At 40.9% G+C, this 16,361-nt stretch overlaps 1 protein-coding gene across 1 annotated transcript in view; it reads left to right on the top strand.

Annotated features, from left to right (window-relative positions):
- Positions 1-16,361, top strand: part of LOC307253452 (monocarboxylate transporter 1-like) — a 34,709-nt gene that overhangs the window by 12,062 nt on the left and 6,286 nt on the right. The window contains exon 2 of the mRNA XM_080031507.1: positions 8,647-8,942. Coding sequence (XP_079887633.1) covers positions 8,726-8,942 — 217 coding nt within the window. The 5' untranslated portion in view covers positions 8,647-8,725. The remainder of the gene's footprint in view (positions 1-8,646; positions 8,943-16,361) is intronic.

Below are 16,361 nucleotides of genomic sequence, written 5' to 3'. Positions count from 1 at the left end.
ATAATTTCCCCCATTTCAAATAAAAACATTAATCTTCCGTGTTGTAATTGAGATGTTATTACAGTGATGGTAATTTGTGTAGGCAGTAATCCAGGTCAGAAGACTTGCAGACTAGAGTCAACAAACGCTGAATTTTTTTAGCACAAACAGTGAACCAGTGTTGATATCAGAAAGCAAACCTGTCAAAACACACACAGTCCCACTTCCTCTAAACTCATGTTGTCGGTTACACAACACAGTCTCATTAGCAACCGAACATTTGACAAGGCAAGGCAAGTTTATTTACATAGCACAAATTCAGACATAATTCAGGCCACTCAAAGTGCTTTACAGGGTCACGAAATACATCAAGATTATGTCGTGGAACTGAAAAAACAGCTTGTCTAGTGTTCGGGTGAGAGTTGGCAAAAATACCAGATGACACAATGTTAAGAGTATAAGAAAAGATAGTTTAATTGTTTGCAAACAAGAATCGGCAACTACGACTCTCATATGGAGAGAGCAGAAAACTGACTGAGGAAGAATCAATCTCCTCAGCCATATATATTGTTCATTATCTTACAGACACAGTTCTCCGGAGCCTTCTCAGTCAAAACATACATTCCCGTACGCAGTTTGAGTATCTCAGAACATAATCAGAACATAACAACCTTCGCCATAAGGTCAGGTCAGAACTTTTGTTGATTAACTTATGTGTTTATTTAGAGTCAAGATGGCATTAGTCTATTAAAACACATATTTATTATGACTGTAATAAACAATTCCACAACAATTAAAAATACATCAAGCATAGAATACACATTAGAAAAGTGAATAAAAAAATTGACAAACACACAGAACAGACCTCGACGTGAACCATAACGGTCATAAAATACATTTGACCTGGACATGTCTTCAGTGCAGCTTCTAAAAAAACAGCACAGCCACTGACTATCAGTGTGTGCAATTGTATTTAAACAGGAGAAAATGTATCTGTTAATAAACCAGGAGATTTTTTTTTCTTTTTTTTGGCATTTTGCTTTTTTTTGTAATAGACAGCTTTGGAGAGACATGAATGACATGGGGCAGAGAGGGGAATGACATGCAGAGACCACTACACCAAGTTTTCAGCTTTTTCTTTAAACAAAATTAATTATTTAAAATGTTTTCAGCTTCACTTTAGCCAACAGAATTGTATGTCAGAAAGGGAAATCTTCAGACAAGCCAATGACCGCGGCGCCCTTTGAAATGTTATAGTGTTGGTATTAAACCATAAATTCAAACCCTTTGGTGATGACGCGAGACCCAGGGGCCAAAGAGCAACTCTGGCAAACACTCACAGACCCTCTCAAGTTGCTCACACAGTGCCGACACAACTGACCCCACTAAACACACACACACACACACGCGCACACACACACACACACACACACCATCACGTGCACTTCACACTCATTTAACCCGTTTTCCTGGACCCAAGCCTGACTAAAATCTTGGATCCGTTCAATTGAAGCTACAATTTAGGGGTGAACAAAATAACTTAAAGGTGGAGTCAGAGATTCTGGAGAACACTTGTTGTCAAAATCAATATTTCTCGAAATCGGTGAATATCTACTCACGATCCGCTACCTGTACATACTGGTGTTAATACACAGCCTAGGCTCTGTAAACTGGTATTTAAATTGTAAACAAAGGGGGCTTACCGTAGCTAGCAACGTGCCAGTTTACAGTTTCACTGCACACACAGTAGAGTACATACAGGGAGCAGATTGTGAGGAGATATCCACTGAATTTGACAGAAAGCGATTTTGACGACAAGCGTTCTCCAGAATCACTGACACCACCTTTAAACCTGCAGTGTGTAGAATTTGGGGTTTTATTTCCTAGCAGATTTTGTAGAAAGTAATTATAATATCCATAAGTAAGTTTAATTTAGTGCATAATAGCTGAATTTTTTTTTTTTTATTATTATTTTTTCCCTTAGAAAGGGTCTCGTATATGTCCATATTTCTGCATATTTTGGACCAAGGCCTAGTGCCGCCATCTTGAAAGTGTCATAGTTGGAATGTCATCAGGTGCATTGTTTAAAATGTAGAATTGTTCTTGTCCTTGAAGGCCACTGTAGCTTCTGTTATTATTCTAAAGGGTTGGGGTTACCCAGGGAGCGTTGCATTCTAGAACTTTGTAGAACTTTCTTGATGATGTCATATTACACACTGCACCTTTAACAGAGAAAGACCAAAAACTTAGGAAATCAAACATGGTGCAGAAAGGAAGTGAAAGCTGTCAGAAGCCTGAACACATTGTACCCACAGATTCCTGAAAAGTCTTAAAAGTGCTACAAGGAACTTTTAAAGTCTAATTTTTCCTCTGAATTACATGATCATAACCTGTCATCCCCCCTCTCTCTCTGTCTCCCCATTTCAACATGTTACTGCAAACAAGACCATCATTGCAAAGAATGCTATTTTTTTAGGTTTTTCTTAATGCCTTTGTCATGGGTACGCTCACCCAGGAAGTCTTAAAAAGGTCTTATAAGTCATGAAATTTGTTCTTTTTACTCGTACAGATACCCTGGTCCGGACACAGTGCGATCATGGGGCAGAGTTAACCTGTGACTGTAATAGGCTGTAATGATTGGTGGAACATGGTTGTTTACAGCATGCCCCGAGCTAATGGCATGTAGCGGGGCACAACGCCTGGCTGTTCATTAGTTATCATCACAAGGCTCAGGGCTCCATAACAGCATTACTCAGCTTTTTTTTCTTGTACAGTATCACAATACCGATTTCTGTTTTTGTCTGTATATTTAGAGTATATCCATTTTTAAGGGTGAAGTCAGTGATTCTCGGGAACGCTTGTTGTCAAACTCAGTGAATATTTCCTCGTGATCTGCCACCTGTCCGCACTGAAATAAAATTTGGTGTTAATACGCAGCCTAGGCTCTGTAAACTGGTATGTAAACAAAGGGTATGTTTTTTTTTTTTTTTTTAAGATATTTTTGGGGCATTTTTATGCTTTATTGATAGTGCAGAGAGACCGAGGTGAAATGGGGCAGAGAGGGGAGTGACATGCAGAGAACGACCGCGGGCGGGAATCGAACCCGGGTCTGCTGCTGGGCCCGGCCCGGGAGGGGGACGCCTTACCAACTGAGCTAAAGGCGCCCCCCTAACAGGAATGTTAAAATACGCGTTTGTTTAATGGAAATATGGAAGGCAAAAATAAAGAATGAAATGGAGAAAAGTTTCCAAGTTATCAGAGGAGGTTTAATGAACTGATATCACAGGACAGGGTAATGCAGCCTCTCTGGACAGGAACAGTCAAAAAAGTGAAATCTCTTCTCTACAGCAAGGCTTTTTAACATCCCTAAACAAAAGACAATGATTGGTTTTTATTGCTGTCGTCTGGTTTCGGGGTCATCTTCTTGCACATCTCCGGACGTCCTCTGCTGAACTTTACTGACTGGCTTAAGCTTCCCGGCCTGATAGAGTGTTTACAACTTGCTTGACCAGCAAGGCCTTGGTCTTAAACAGATACATCGCCTTGCCCTCTAGGCTTATCTTATGGGGAAACATCGTAAAGTTTTACAACAAGATGTTCTACCTCCTGTCTCCAAAGCACCAAGAAATGTTGAGTGAGAACATTTACTAAAGTCAAAATGTAAAGAATATACAAATTGTTTAAATGATTATACAATGGTTAAATGCATATTAATGGGGGGGCATAATATCATACAAATTAACGTTTATTTTTCTAACAAAACCCTCAATAAATACGTTTCTAACGTATTTCTAACTAGGAAAAATATAGTTTGGGACTAAGTATTATATGTTCAGTCCACTTGTAAATTATCTACACACTATTGGGTAAACACTAAAAACCAGACCCTCAATATGTGTTAGTTAGACAACAGAAGTAATTACTAACATAGACAAGGAAAATCCGTGAGTGAAACATTAGACTCAGTTTTATATTTACCAGAGTAAAAACAACACTAAACAGTTCAATTACACATTCTGATCCTTCTTGACTAGTGGCATTAGTTAATTGAAATGGCACAGTACTTAAAATGGGTCTAAAAAACAGATGAAAATATCCACACTAGGCATTAGTAATTTATCATTTCATCTAGCTTCAAAGGGCAACTTGCTTACAAAAAAATTATGTCAGTTAGATAAGTGACGATTCTCAGAGTCTGAAATTTAAGGAGACACAATATTAGACATTTCATTGATTTTCAAACGACTAAATACCAAACATATAGAAGCTTTCACTTCAGGGGATTCAAAGTTAAACACAAAGGGTTTACATTTCTAAATTCACATACTAAGGGTGATTTACCTTTATTAATTTCAAAAACCCATATAGGTGATCAAGTCTCAAATGGCCTTGATACATTTACTTTAAGATTGGGGCCTTATTAAAACAGGGCAGGACACTTAAGCAGTTATAACATTTCTTAACAAAAAAATTGGTTATGGCTTTTGTCTTTGTAGACAATTAGTTTTAACTTATCTGTTTTAGAGCCAATACTTGGTTGCAATTTATTCTATTCTCTTTCAAAGGAGAGACTCGGTGGAGGAAGTGCACAATGTGAGTGGTGTCTTAATGCTCCAGACTTACATAATTTACTTATAAGTACGTTCAATTTACTGTGTACTTGTTTCACCACTTGGGTCTAAGCTCACTTTCTCTGTGACCTTTGACCCGCACTTACTATCCTCAGGAGGTCTGGAGTCTTGCTAGGAGTTGCTCCGGCACAGCAGGCTGTACTAGATCAACACAAAGCTTGAGACAAACAATTAGTACAGACAAACATATAACAGTTAACATATAACAGTTAATTTGCCAGACATCAGAAGAAGGTTCATGACCTCCCTCCTCTCATGTCCTTGGCTTAGCCCCCCCAAACAAAGGGTATGTTAACAAAGGGGGGCCACTATAGCTAGCTAGCAACATACCCGTTTACAGAGCGTAGGCTGTGTAATAAGACTGGATTTCTTTCAGCGCACACACACAGTATGGACAGGTAGCCGATAGTGAGTTGATTTTTGCTGCTTTTGACAAGAAGTGATTTGACATCAAGCGTTCTCCAGCATCGCTGACCCCACCTTTTAAAGGCAGCAGAGTTGATGTCAGAGCTATTTATGGCCGGCTCTGTTATGTGCAGCCTAAAAGGAAAACAGGGCATTTAAGGTGGACGCATGTTTTGATGATACCCAGGGATCTAAAGCTGTTTGGGCAACTGCCTCTAAAATATTTAAACAAAGGCTGCACTTAGTTTATTATTAGACATTTATTACATGGCACTTAGAAAATCCTGTGTCAATCACAGCTTCCTACAGGTCTGTTATTTCCAGCAAGACAGACCGCTGTTAAGGGTATAATGACCGTTACTAAGGACCTACGTCATAGTTTTGATGGATAGACGTCCACACACAGGGCTACTACCCGTTCAGAAAACAATGGAATACTTTTTCAACATAACTTTGCAATAACAGTCAGTGGATATAGTCGGTAGTTTTTAGGAGCTGATCAATATCTCTATTTTTAAATGCAGTTTTCAATAACACATTAAAGGTGGAGTCAGCGATTCTGAAAAATCAGTGAATATCTCCTCACGATCCACTACCTGTCCGTACTGTTTGTGCACTGATAAAAACAATCCAGTGTTATTATACAGCCTAGGCTCTGTAAATGGGCATGTTACTAGCTGCTACTGTGGGCCCCCTTTGTTTACATACCAGCTTACAGAGCCTAGCCTGTGTATTAGCACTGGATTTTCTTTTTCTGTTTTCACATGTGTTGTATATGCTTTACTGTTAAATCATATCAATTTTAACTGAGAATAACTCTGCATTTCAAATCACATACTCTTTCTTCTTACTACACTACATACTAAAGTACAGAAGAGTTTTAGGGCCACAGGACAGGGAAAAAAAATCAGATGAGGAAGATTTTTTTTTTCGTTATGTCGAGAAATGTCAAGAATAAAGAGGAATACTCCAAAATGCAAATGGGGTTAGTGGTGTATTTATGTATTTTCATCATACTACAACTGACGTGCATGCATTGGGACGTCCTAAATCTTTTTCTGGCATACTAAATAGTAGTGAAGTCTGAAGTATGGGGATTGGAACGCAGGGTAAGTCCCACCTGTCTGGTTAGCTGTTTGGTATGAAAGGGAAAATGATAGTAAACAAAGAACTGGTTCATCTAGCCGCCTCCAGTGTTGGTCACTGGCTACAACAGGTATGTTATTACGTGACACAGTTACAGGGAATAAGGTGTGATTTACTTGCAACTACGTCACATGATAAAAAGTAGTAAGGTTATAATTAAGTTTAGTACCACCTTACACCTCACTAGAAATAGGGACAGTCTTAATATGCTGCTCTGATGAGATAAGTTCAGTTGAACCAAAAAATGATCTTTAACTGTTTTTATATGATTTTTTTTTAAATCTAGATATTATAACATTATAACAGCTTCTGACTTTGGAGGATTTGCTGTTTATTTTTTTGTCTCATTTCACGGTAAACTGGATATATTTTTGGGGGGGTTTGGAAATTTGGACTGAAAGTTGTAACGTTGGGCTTTAGAATAACTGTAAGTGATGATTTTGCTCTGTTTCTTATCACATTTATAGACCAAATAATGGATCAAGAAGATATTTTTGAGTGATGTTTGATGATTGATGCTTGAGCAGTTGATTGATTAATTGATTATATTGTGTATTCTCTTTGCAGAATTAGCTAAAATGTTGGCTGTTATAATTAAAGTTTTAAAGTACAATTCTGAGTGGTTAGAAATGACAGAGATCTGTTCGGATGAGATTTGAATGAGCAAGTATTATTTCATCACATATTACAACACTAAGATCATACGATGGTTATAGACATTTCTACATATTTATCAACAACAGAAAACTATTTTTGTCTGTCTTTCTTTCCGTCTGCCATCGATTTTTGAGTGTGGGTCTGGAGATTCTCTTGCCCCCGATGGTTCAGAGAGCGCCTTGCATGGCAGCTACTGCCATGTGTGTGTGTGTGTGTGTGTGTGTGTGTGTGTGTGTGTGTGTGTGTGTGTGTGTGTGTGTGTGTGTGTGTGTGTGTGTGTGTGTGTGTGTGTGTGTGTGTGTGTGTGTGTGTGTGTGTGTGTGTGTGTGAATGGGTGAATATGGTAAGAAATGTAAAGCGCTTTGGGGCTGAGAAAATCAGCTTAAAAGCGTTATATAAGACAAGTCCATTTACCATTAAGCCCCCTGCACGTGAATTCAGAGCGGTAGGGCTGAAGGTTAAGGTAAAGGGGGTAAATTTAATTGAGACACCCTAACCCATACATGAGTGTGAACGTGCAAATTCTGAGCAGTAGGGTTAAGGGGGTGAATTGGAATGGGGCCGAAGAATCAGCATTTATACTAGAAGTTCTCATGGTCTTATCTTTGTTTAACCGTCTGTCAGATAAATATGCCAAACTACTCGACTCCTAAGATATTTATTATAACATAGACAAATATTTTCATTCCTTCCGCCTTATTTTTCTCTGTGTATCTCGTCCATCTCTGCTCTCCTCTCCTCCGTCTCTCCTCCTCATATTTTCTAACATAAATCATGTTGGGAAATTTGATTAAAGTGCTAGGGAGTGGGGCGCTCCAGTGGCGTAGTGGATAGAGCACGTACCATATTGGCTCCGGCCTTCGTTGCAGTGGTCGCGGGTTCAAATCCGACCCGTGGACCTTCACTGCAGGTCATCCCCCCATCCCCCCATCCCCCCCTCTCTCTGTCTCCCCATTTCAACTCTGTACTATCTAATAAAGCTTGGAAATGCCAAAAAAAAGTGGTAGGGAGTAGGACATCTGATGTATGTGTTTAACTGTCACTGCCTTACACAATTTTTATGCCTCTTCCCGGACGATATGTCATGTTTTACGGTTGTCCGTCCGTCCATCTCAGCCATTCTTGTGTGAGGGCAATATATCATGAACGTTTTGATGGATTTTCGTCAAACTTTGCACAAATGTCGACTGTAACTCATGGATGAACTGATTAGATTGTGGAGGTCTCATGTCACAGGTCAAGCTCACTGTTACATCATTCCCTCATGAACGCAATATCTCAAGAATGCTTTGAGGGATCTTTGTGAAATATGGCACAAATGTACTCAATGATTACAATTTGGAGGTCAAAGTGTAAGGTAACTGTGACCTTGCGTATTGTGAGCGCAATATCTCAAGACGTTTTGAGGGATTTTTGTCAAATTTGGCCCAAACTCACACTTTGTTTAGAAGAGAAAATTATCACATTTTGGAGGTCAAAGGTTTAAGGTTTCTGCAAATGTACATATTGTGAGGTCACAGTGGCCTTGTACCATATTGTAGCCTCTTAGGAGCTTTACCTTCTTTAAAGCATAGCCTACCACCACTGCACTTTCATCGTTCAGAGGCATATATTTACCGGTAGTTTTTCTTGGCGTATCTTTCCCATCACTGCACTCCTATCCTCCGTCTATCCTAAATCATCTTGTACTTGATTGTCTTGGAAATGTAATACAAATTACGGGGAATTGGAAATCTGTTATTGTTTTTATGACTATCTTTGTGTTACACCATGTTTAGTTGCTTATTCTAATCCCCTTCCCTCTGCTTTTGTTATGTGTCTCTTCCAGGTTTTGACCGCTGTGCTCCTGCTCCGATCCTCTCTCCTCCACTGACCCCCTCTCTCCCTCGTCCTCACACCCAGCAGACATGCCTCCTGCCGTGGGTGGGCCTCAGGGCTACACCCCTCCCGAGGGCGGCTGGGGCTGGGCCGTGGTGCTAGGAGCCTTCATCTCCATCGGCTTCTCCTACGCTTTCCCCAAATCCATCACCGTCTTCTTCAAGGAGATCGAGGTCATCTTTGACGCCACGCCCAGTCAGGTGTCGTGGATCAGCTCCATCATGCTGGCTGTCATGTACGCCGGAGGTCAGTTTTAGTTATTTTGTTACGTAAAGCGCACACACACACACACACACACACACACACACACACACACACACACACACGCGCACACGCACACGCACACACACACACACACGCACGCACACACACACACACACACACACACACACACACACACACACACACACACACACACACACACACACACACACACACACACACACACACACACACACACACACACACACTTTTATTTATTAATTATTTATTTTGGGTTATTTTTTTTGCTTCAGTGAAGAGCGAAGAAACATCCACACACTCCTCCAGCTTCCTGTTTGGTTCACAGACAGACAGACAGACAGACAGACAGACAGACAGACAGACAGGCAGACAGACACACACTGACAGACACACACAGACAGACAGACACACAGACAGACAGACAGACAGACAGACGGACAGACAGACAGCTGTAGCTCAGTCTGCAAATTGCATTCTTTCATTGCTTGTAACAAATTTGTCTCTCAGTTTCTTTCCCATGCTTCTAATTGTAAACTACCGCCTGAACCACCTACCGCCTTTTTTCTATCCAGTAAAAAAAAAAATTCTCATGATGAATGCAAAAATACACAGGAACTATGTCAGTGTATTTAAGAGCTTTTGTTTATGTTCAAGACACTTAAAATCTGCCAAAGCCGTTCATTAAGAGTACTCCAGTTGATCATTTAAATGCTGATGATAACAGTTGTTTGCTTAGAAGACAAAATGATTTCAGGGTCACAGCTGTATCTTTTTTTTAACGGGGCCACAAGTCGACAAAGTGGACACGTGCCGTTTTGTGTGTGTCACATTGAAATGAGGCAGAAATATCTTATTAGCTCAAAATTGGCACCGTGCCAGAAAAGTGTTGGAACACGTCCAAAACATGAAAGAATCTCTAAAGAAATGTCAGATTAACCGTTTGTGGGTTCAGCGGACTTGAACCGAAGGCTAGGTTAGATGTACTGCTGCTATAAGACTGGCATATGAATACCTAGGCCTGCAGTGTGTAAACATGAGATAAAATTACAAATACAAGAAATATACAAAGATGTTTAGTTTAGTTTACTGTATAAGGCTAAGGTTAACTACTTATATCTATTACATTTAAAGATTATTTTTCGGCGTTTTTCTGCTTTATTAGACATATTTGGAGAGACAGAGTTGAAATTGGGAAAATATGCAGAGAACGACCCGGGCTGGATTCTAACCCGGGTCTGCTGTGAAGAGGACTGAGCCTCTATGGGGGGGTCACTCTATCTATCCACTACACCACGCTTGCCCCCGTAACTACGAATATAAGACATGGACATGAATAGCCTAGGCCTGCAGTGTGTAAACGTGATAAAATTAGAATGTTTTCTTTGAATGGGTCGAGGTTAAGACTACTTACTTGACCCTTGTGAACAACAGAAATATACACGGATGTTTTGTTTAGTTTACTGTATAAACAGCCACTAGAGAAATAATGTTTCCGTTATAAATAAATACGAATGGGACCAATCATATCATGCAACCCAATCATCAGATATCGTATTGACGCTGCCGATCCAAATGTCAGTCCTTTTTTATTTGAGATGGCTTTTTGTTTTGTGGATATTAGGTCCCGTTCAACCATGAAATTCTGCACAAGATTTCACGTGTATCCGTCCATTTATTGTTGAGATATTTATGTCAGAAGAACCACATTTTGTGACGGACTCAAGGCCACTACAGGAGCTCCCAAGTTTAGACTAATTCTGCTTCTACTAAACAACCTCCTGCGCCTATTTTAAAGTCATTTAAAAAAGCCGGTTCTTTCACTTTGTTGGAAAGTTTTTTTTATTGGCTTCACTGCAGCACCAAACCTGCACACACACACACACACACACACATACACACACACACACACACACACACACACACACACACACACACACACACACACACACACACACACACACACACACACACACACACACACACACACACACACACACACACACACCAAACCTGTGATTAACATGTTACTGCAAGAGGAAGGTTAGGCGAGGTTTACGATCAGGTTGCTCTCTTCCTGTCTCTAGACACAAAACCCTTTACCTTATTCCTCATTCTCTCTCTCTCTCTCTCTCCCTCTCTCCACCTATCCCTTTCCCTCTCTCTCTCCCTCCCTCTCTCCCTCCCTCTCTCTCTCTCCCTCCCTCTCTCTCTCTCTCCACCTATCCCTTTCTCTCTCTCTCTCCCCTCTCTCTCTCTCACTCTCCCTCCCTCTCTCTCTCTCTCCACCTATCCCTTTCCCTCTCTCTCTCCCTCTCTCTCTCTCTCTCCCTCTCTCTCTCTCTCTCTCTCCCCCTCTCTCCCTCTCTCTCCCCTCTCTCTCCCTCCCTCCCTCCCTCCCTCCTTCCCTTAAAAACAGCCTCGGCTCTGTAAACGGGCCTGTTGCTAAATGATTTTGAATATGACATTCTCCACAAATGGCTGACTCCTCCAGCGTGTCACCTAGTGACCTTGTTCAACTTGATTGATTTATTTGTTTATTTAGCAGGGACAAGGCACAGCTCAATACCAGAGTTAGATATGAAGTCATCTTCATCTGCAGTCCCTGGGCAGGAAACGAAGGATAACCTCTCTGACAAAAGGGAAAGTTGGGGCGCTCTGGTGGTGTAGTGGATAGAGCGTGTACCTATTGGCTACGGCCTTCGTTGCAGTGGTCGCGGGTTCAAATCCGACCCGTGGACCTTTACTGCAGGTCATCCCCTCTCTCTCTCTGTCTCCCATTTTCAACTCTGCACTATCCAATAAGGCTTGAAATAAAAAATAAAAAAAAGGGGAAAGCTAACTGATTCTGGCGCTTAGAGGGGAACAGATGGGAGGGAGGGAAACTGCATAACATGAGACAGATGTTGGAGTAAGTTTCTTTTTGGCAAATATTTTGGTTTCACAACTGGGCCACATCAGCAGTTAAATGACGCCTCACTGCAGTAAGAGCCGCGATGATAAATGGTAAATAGACTTGACTTATATAGCGCTTTTTAGCCGATTTTCTCAGCCCCAAAGCGCTTTACATTTCTCACCACATTCACCCATTCATACACACACTCATTCACCAATAGCAGTAGCTGCCATGCAAGGTGCTCTCTGAACCATTTTTCGTCAAAATCAGTGAATATCTCCTCATGATCCGCTACCTTTTTAAGTACCATGTGTACTGTGCATTGAATTTCTTTGGGGGGTGTTAATAGAAAACCTAGGCTCTGTAAACGGAAATGTTCACAAAGAGTAAATAAACAAAGGGGGCCCACTGCAGATGGCAACATGCCCATTTACAGAGCCCATGCTGTGTATTAAGACTGTGTTTTTTTCACTGACTCCACCTTTAATAACAATAGGCAGCCTGTTTGCATAGTATGTGATCCGGTTTGTAACCACACACCACAAATTGTTCTCTGCTAACACATGAGGCAACGCACGTACACCAACACACTTCCACTTAAGTTCCACCACACACACACACACACACACACACACACACACACACACACACACACACACACACACACACACACACACACACACACACACACACACACACACACACACACACACACACACACACACACAGAGAGAGACAGACTTCCACAGACAATCCCCATGCGTATTTATTCAGTGTGGTTGGATGACGTCGCTAGCAGCTGACTAACTAATAGTGTGAGCCAGTTGAAATGTCTGTGATGCACGCACACACTCGCACAGAGACACAGACACACGCACACACACACACACACACACACACACACACACACACACACACACACACACACACACACACACACACACACACACACACACACACACACACATATTCGCACAGACACACACACACACACACACACACACACACGCACACACAGGCACGCACACACACACACACACACACACACACACACACACACAGGTGAAGGAGGAAGCGGACGTGTGAAACATGAGGCTCATAATTAGGTTTCAGGGCGTGAGACAAACATAAAGGAGCTTGTGTTGATGTGTTTGTTTGGAATGTAGGTCAACACATTTACTCACGTACTGCACTATAGTAGAATATTGAGGTACTTTTAAAGGGGCACTGTGTAACATTTTAAGTAATTTATAAGCTAAAATCAATATCCTCATTCATAAATATGTCCTCATTGGTGTAAAATCACCTCTGCCAATAATCTGAATTATCCTCCTGAGCGGAGAATTACAAATATTAATGTTACATTTTGTACATTGAGCAGGCAAGTCGTATGGAGGCATCCATCTTTTTGGAATGTCATCAGGTGCATTGTTTAAAATTTAGAATTGTTCTTGTCCTTGAAGGCCACTGTAGCTTCTGTTATTATTCAAAAGGGTTGGGGTTACCCAGGGAGCGTTGCATTCTAGAACTTTCTAGAACTTTCTTGATGATGTCACATTACACAGTGTCCCTTTAAGGTAATTTCAAGCTACATTAGTATTCTGCAGAACAGTTTAAGTGTACTAAGGACTACATGTGTGAGAAGGAATATATTAAAGGTGGAGTAATTGATTGTGGAAAAAATGCTTGTTGTAGAAAATCAGTGGATTCCGTCTCACGATCCACTACGTGTCCGAACTGTGTGTGTGTGTGCTGAAGAAGTCTGTTGTTAATACAGAGCTGGTATTTAAACGGGTATGTAAACAAAGGGGGCCCACTGTACTGTAGCAAGCAGCATGTCTGTTTACAGAGCCTAGGCTGTGTATATTAACACCAGATGTCGTGGATTTTGAGGAGATATTCACTGATTTTGAGAAAGTTGATTTTGACAACAAGCGTTCCCCAGAATCACTGACTCCACCTTTAACATTGTAAGGTCACACTGCTTGAACTCAAATGTTTTATTTGGCTCTCATGTAAATATTTTTGCTGGTAACTATCAAGAGGATTAAGTATTACATTTGTACGGCTGCCAAAAGAGCTCAACAGAAAAAAACAGGAGCTAATTCAGCTTAGCTTTTCCAGTTCTTGTGATATCCGGATATTTTCTTGGAAAATGGCCCCTTTGTCAGGCCTACTTCATGAAACACTGGTCTGACTTCACTGACCCGTGGGATTTCTCTGTTCTTGTGTGGGAGCCTGAAAGACAGAAGTGTGTGTGTGTGTGTGTGTGTGTGTGTGTGTGTGTGTGTGTGTGTGTGTGTGTGTGTGTGTTTTAGCATGAGTGCCCACACCAGCTTGTTCTAATGGAATAATGGCTCGAGTGCTACAGAATATGATATGGTTTACCTTGAAGAGGGAGAGTTTAGGTTTAAATGAATGGGCACCTTAACATCCAACCAGGTTGGTATTCAGATATATGCTTTTAGAAGAAAGGTTGGTATCTATAGCAGACCACGGATACAGTAGATGAGTTAGAGGAAGTAGATCTAAACTTATCTAGTGTAAACAAGACCACAGTTGGAATGCCACACACACACACACACACACACACACACACACACACACACACACACACACACACACACACACACACACACACAATTACAATATGGTTTGTTAGCTCTTCTCAGTGGCCACTTTATAGTACATTGTGCAATGTTGGGCAATTTGATTCAACTGTTGTGCCATAATGTCGACTTTTATAATGTTCAGTTGTCTTTGCACTGGCATAAACATTTAATTATGTTTTTAACTTTGAGCTCAAAGTGTTGTACTGGACTTCAACTTGTTTATAATATACATTATTTTAATATAACATTCTACCTCTCCCCTGTATGTAAACAAGAATTATGAAACATAACTACATGTTGCTAGTTACGATGGGCCCTTTTGTTTAAATACCCAGTGTGTATATACCCATTCACAGAGCCTAGGTTGCAGAGCATGGCATATAGCCTATCTACTTATCCAACTCTCTGCATTTCTCCAAAATGTCAACCGTCTCCACTAAATGCCCAGGAGGTACGGTGGCCTGTGAGTAATGTGACTGTTGGGGCAAATCCAATCAGCTGTTTTGTCCCGTCCGTCTTCTGTTCTATTCTGTTTCTGGTGCGACTGACTCATCATAACCACCAGCTGGATCCCTGTAAAGTTGACCAGTTTAAAACGTTGCTGAACACTCACTTTTGTTGCATTGGCCTTAAAGGGACACTGTGTAACATTTTAAGTAATTTATTAGCTAAAATCAATATCCTCATTCATAAATATGTCCTAATTGGTGTAAAATCACCTCTGCCAATAATCTGAATTATCCTCCTGAGCGGAGAATTACAAATATTAATATTACATTTTGTACATTGAGCAGGACTTGTCTTATGGAGGAATCCATGTTTTTGGAATGTCATCAGGTGCAATGTTTAGAATTTAGAATTGTTCTTGTCCTTGAAGGCCACTGTAGCTTCTGTTATTATTCTAAAGGGTTGGGGTTACCCAGGGAGCGTTGCATTCTAGAACTTTGTAGAACTTTCTTGATGATGTCATATTACACACTGCACCTTTAAACACAAGTTGAGACTTTGACACTCCTAACTTTTTTTTCTCATGTATCTTATATGTTGTTTTGTATTGTATCTTGTTCAGCACTTTGGTCAACTGATGTTGTTTTTAAATGTGCTATAGAAATAATTTTGACTTCGACTTTGACCAGCTGCTGTGCTCTGAATTTTTTTGAAAATGGCTGAATAATTCTAAAAAAAAGAAATTAGGAATGTTACGTAAAATACATTCTGGAACTCTTTGATTCTGCACTGCATAGCAACAAGCAAAAGTGTCTCTGCTATATTTAAAGAAGCACGTGACATCACAGCTGAGGTTATTCGTCAGGAGTTTTTTTATTTTTTTTATCACTCGATGCAGATGCTGCGTCAGTGTGAACTGGGGAACTAAGGACAGTGCTACCTCTTTCTCAGTAGAAGAGAGAGAGAGAGAGAGAGAGAGAGAGAGAGAGAGTGTGTGTGTGTGTGTGTGTGTGAGTTTTTCTGTGTTTGTGTGTGTGAATGTGAGTTTTTCTGTGTTTGTGTGTGTGTCTGTGTGAGAGTGTACGTCTGTGTATGTGTCAGTGTCTGTGTGTGTCTGTGTCTCTCTGTGTCTGTGCGTGTGTGTGTCTGTATGTCTGTGTCTCTCTGTCTGTGTGTGTGTCTGTCCGTCTGTCTGTTTGTGTGTGTGTGTGTGTGTGTGTGTGTAACAAATCATTTATATAATATCTCAGAGAACTCCACTCACTGGTCTCTTTGTGTTGAGCCCCACAGCCAACAAAGACTGTCGCTTCTCATTTATTTATGAACGCTTGAGTGTTGACGCAGATTCATTCCTGTCCTTGTAGAGGTTTAGTTTGGTTAGGGGAAACGCTGCAGTCTGGTGTGTGTGTGTGTGTGTGTGTGTGTGTGTGTGTGTGTGTGATAGAGAGAGACGGAGAGTGTGTGTTTTGT

This window comes from Ammodytes marinus (genome assembly GCF_949987685.1).
Source record: "Ammodytes marinus genome assembly, chromosome: 7".
In the NCBI taxonomy this organism is placed as follows: Eukaryota; Metazoa; Chordata; class Actinopteri; order Uranoscopiformes; family Ammodytidae; genus Ammodytes; species Ammodytes marinus.
Note: the sequence above shows the minus strand (reverse complement) of the source record. Positions and strands in the feature narration are given on the sequence as shown.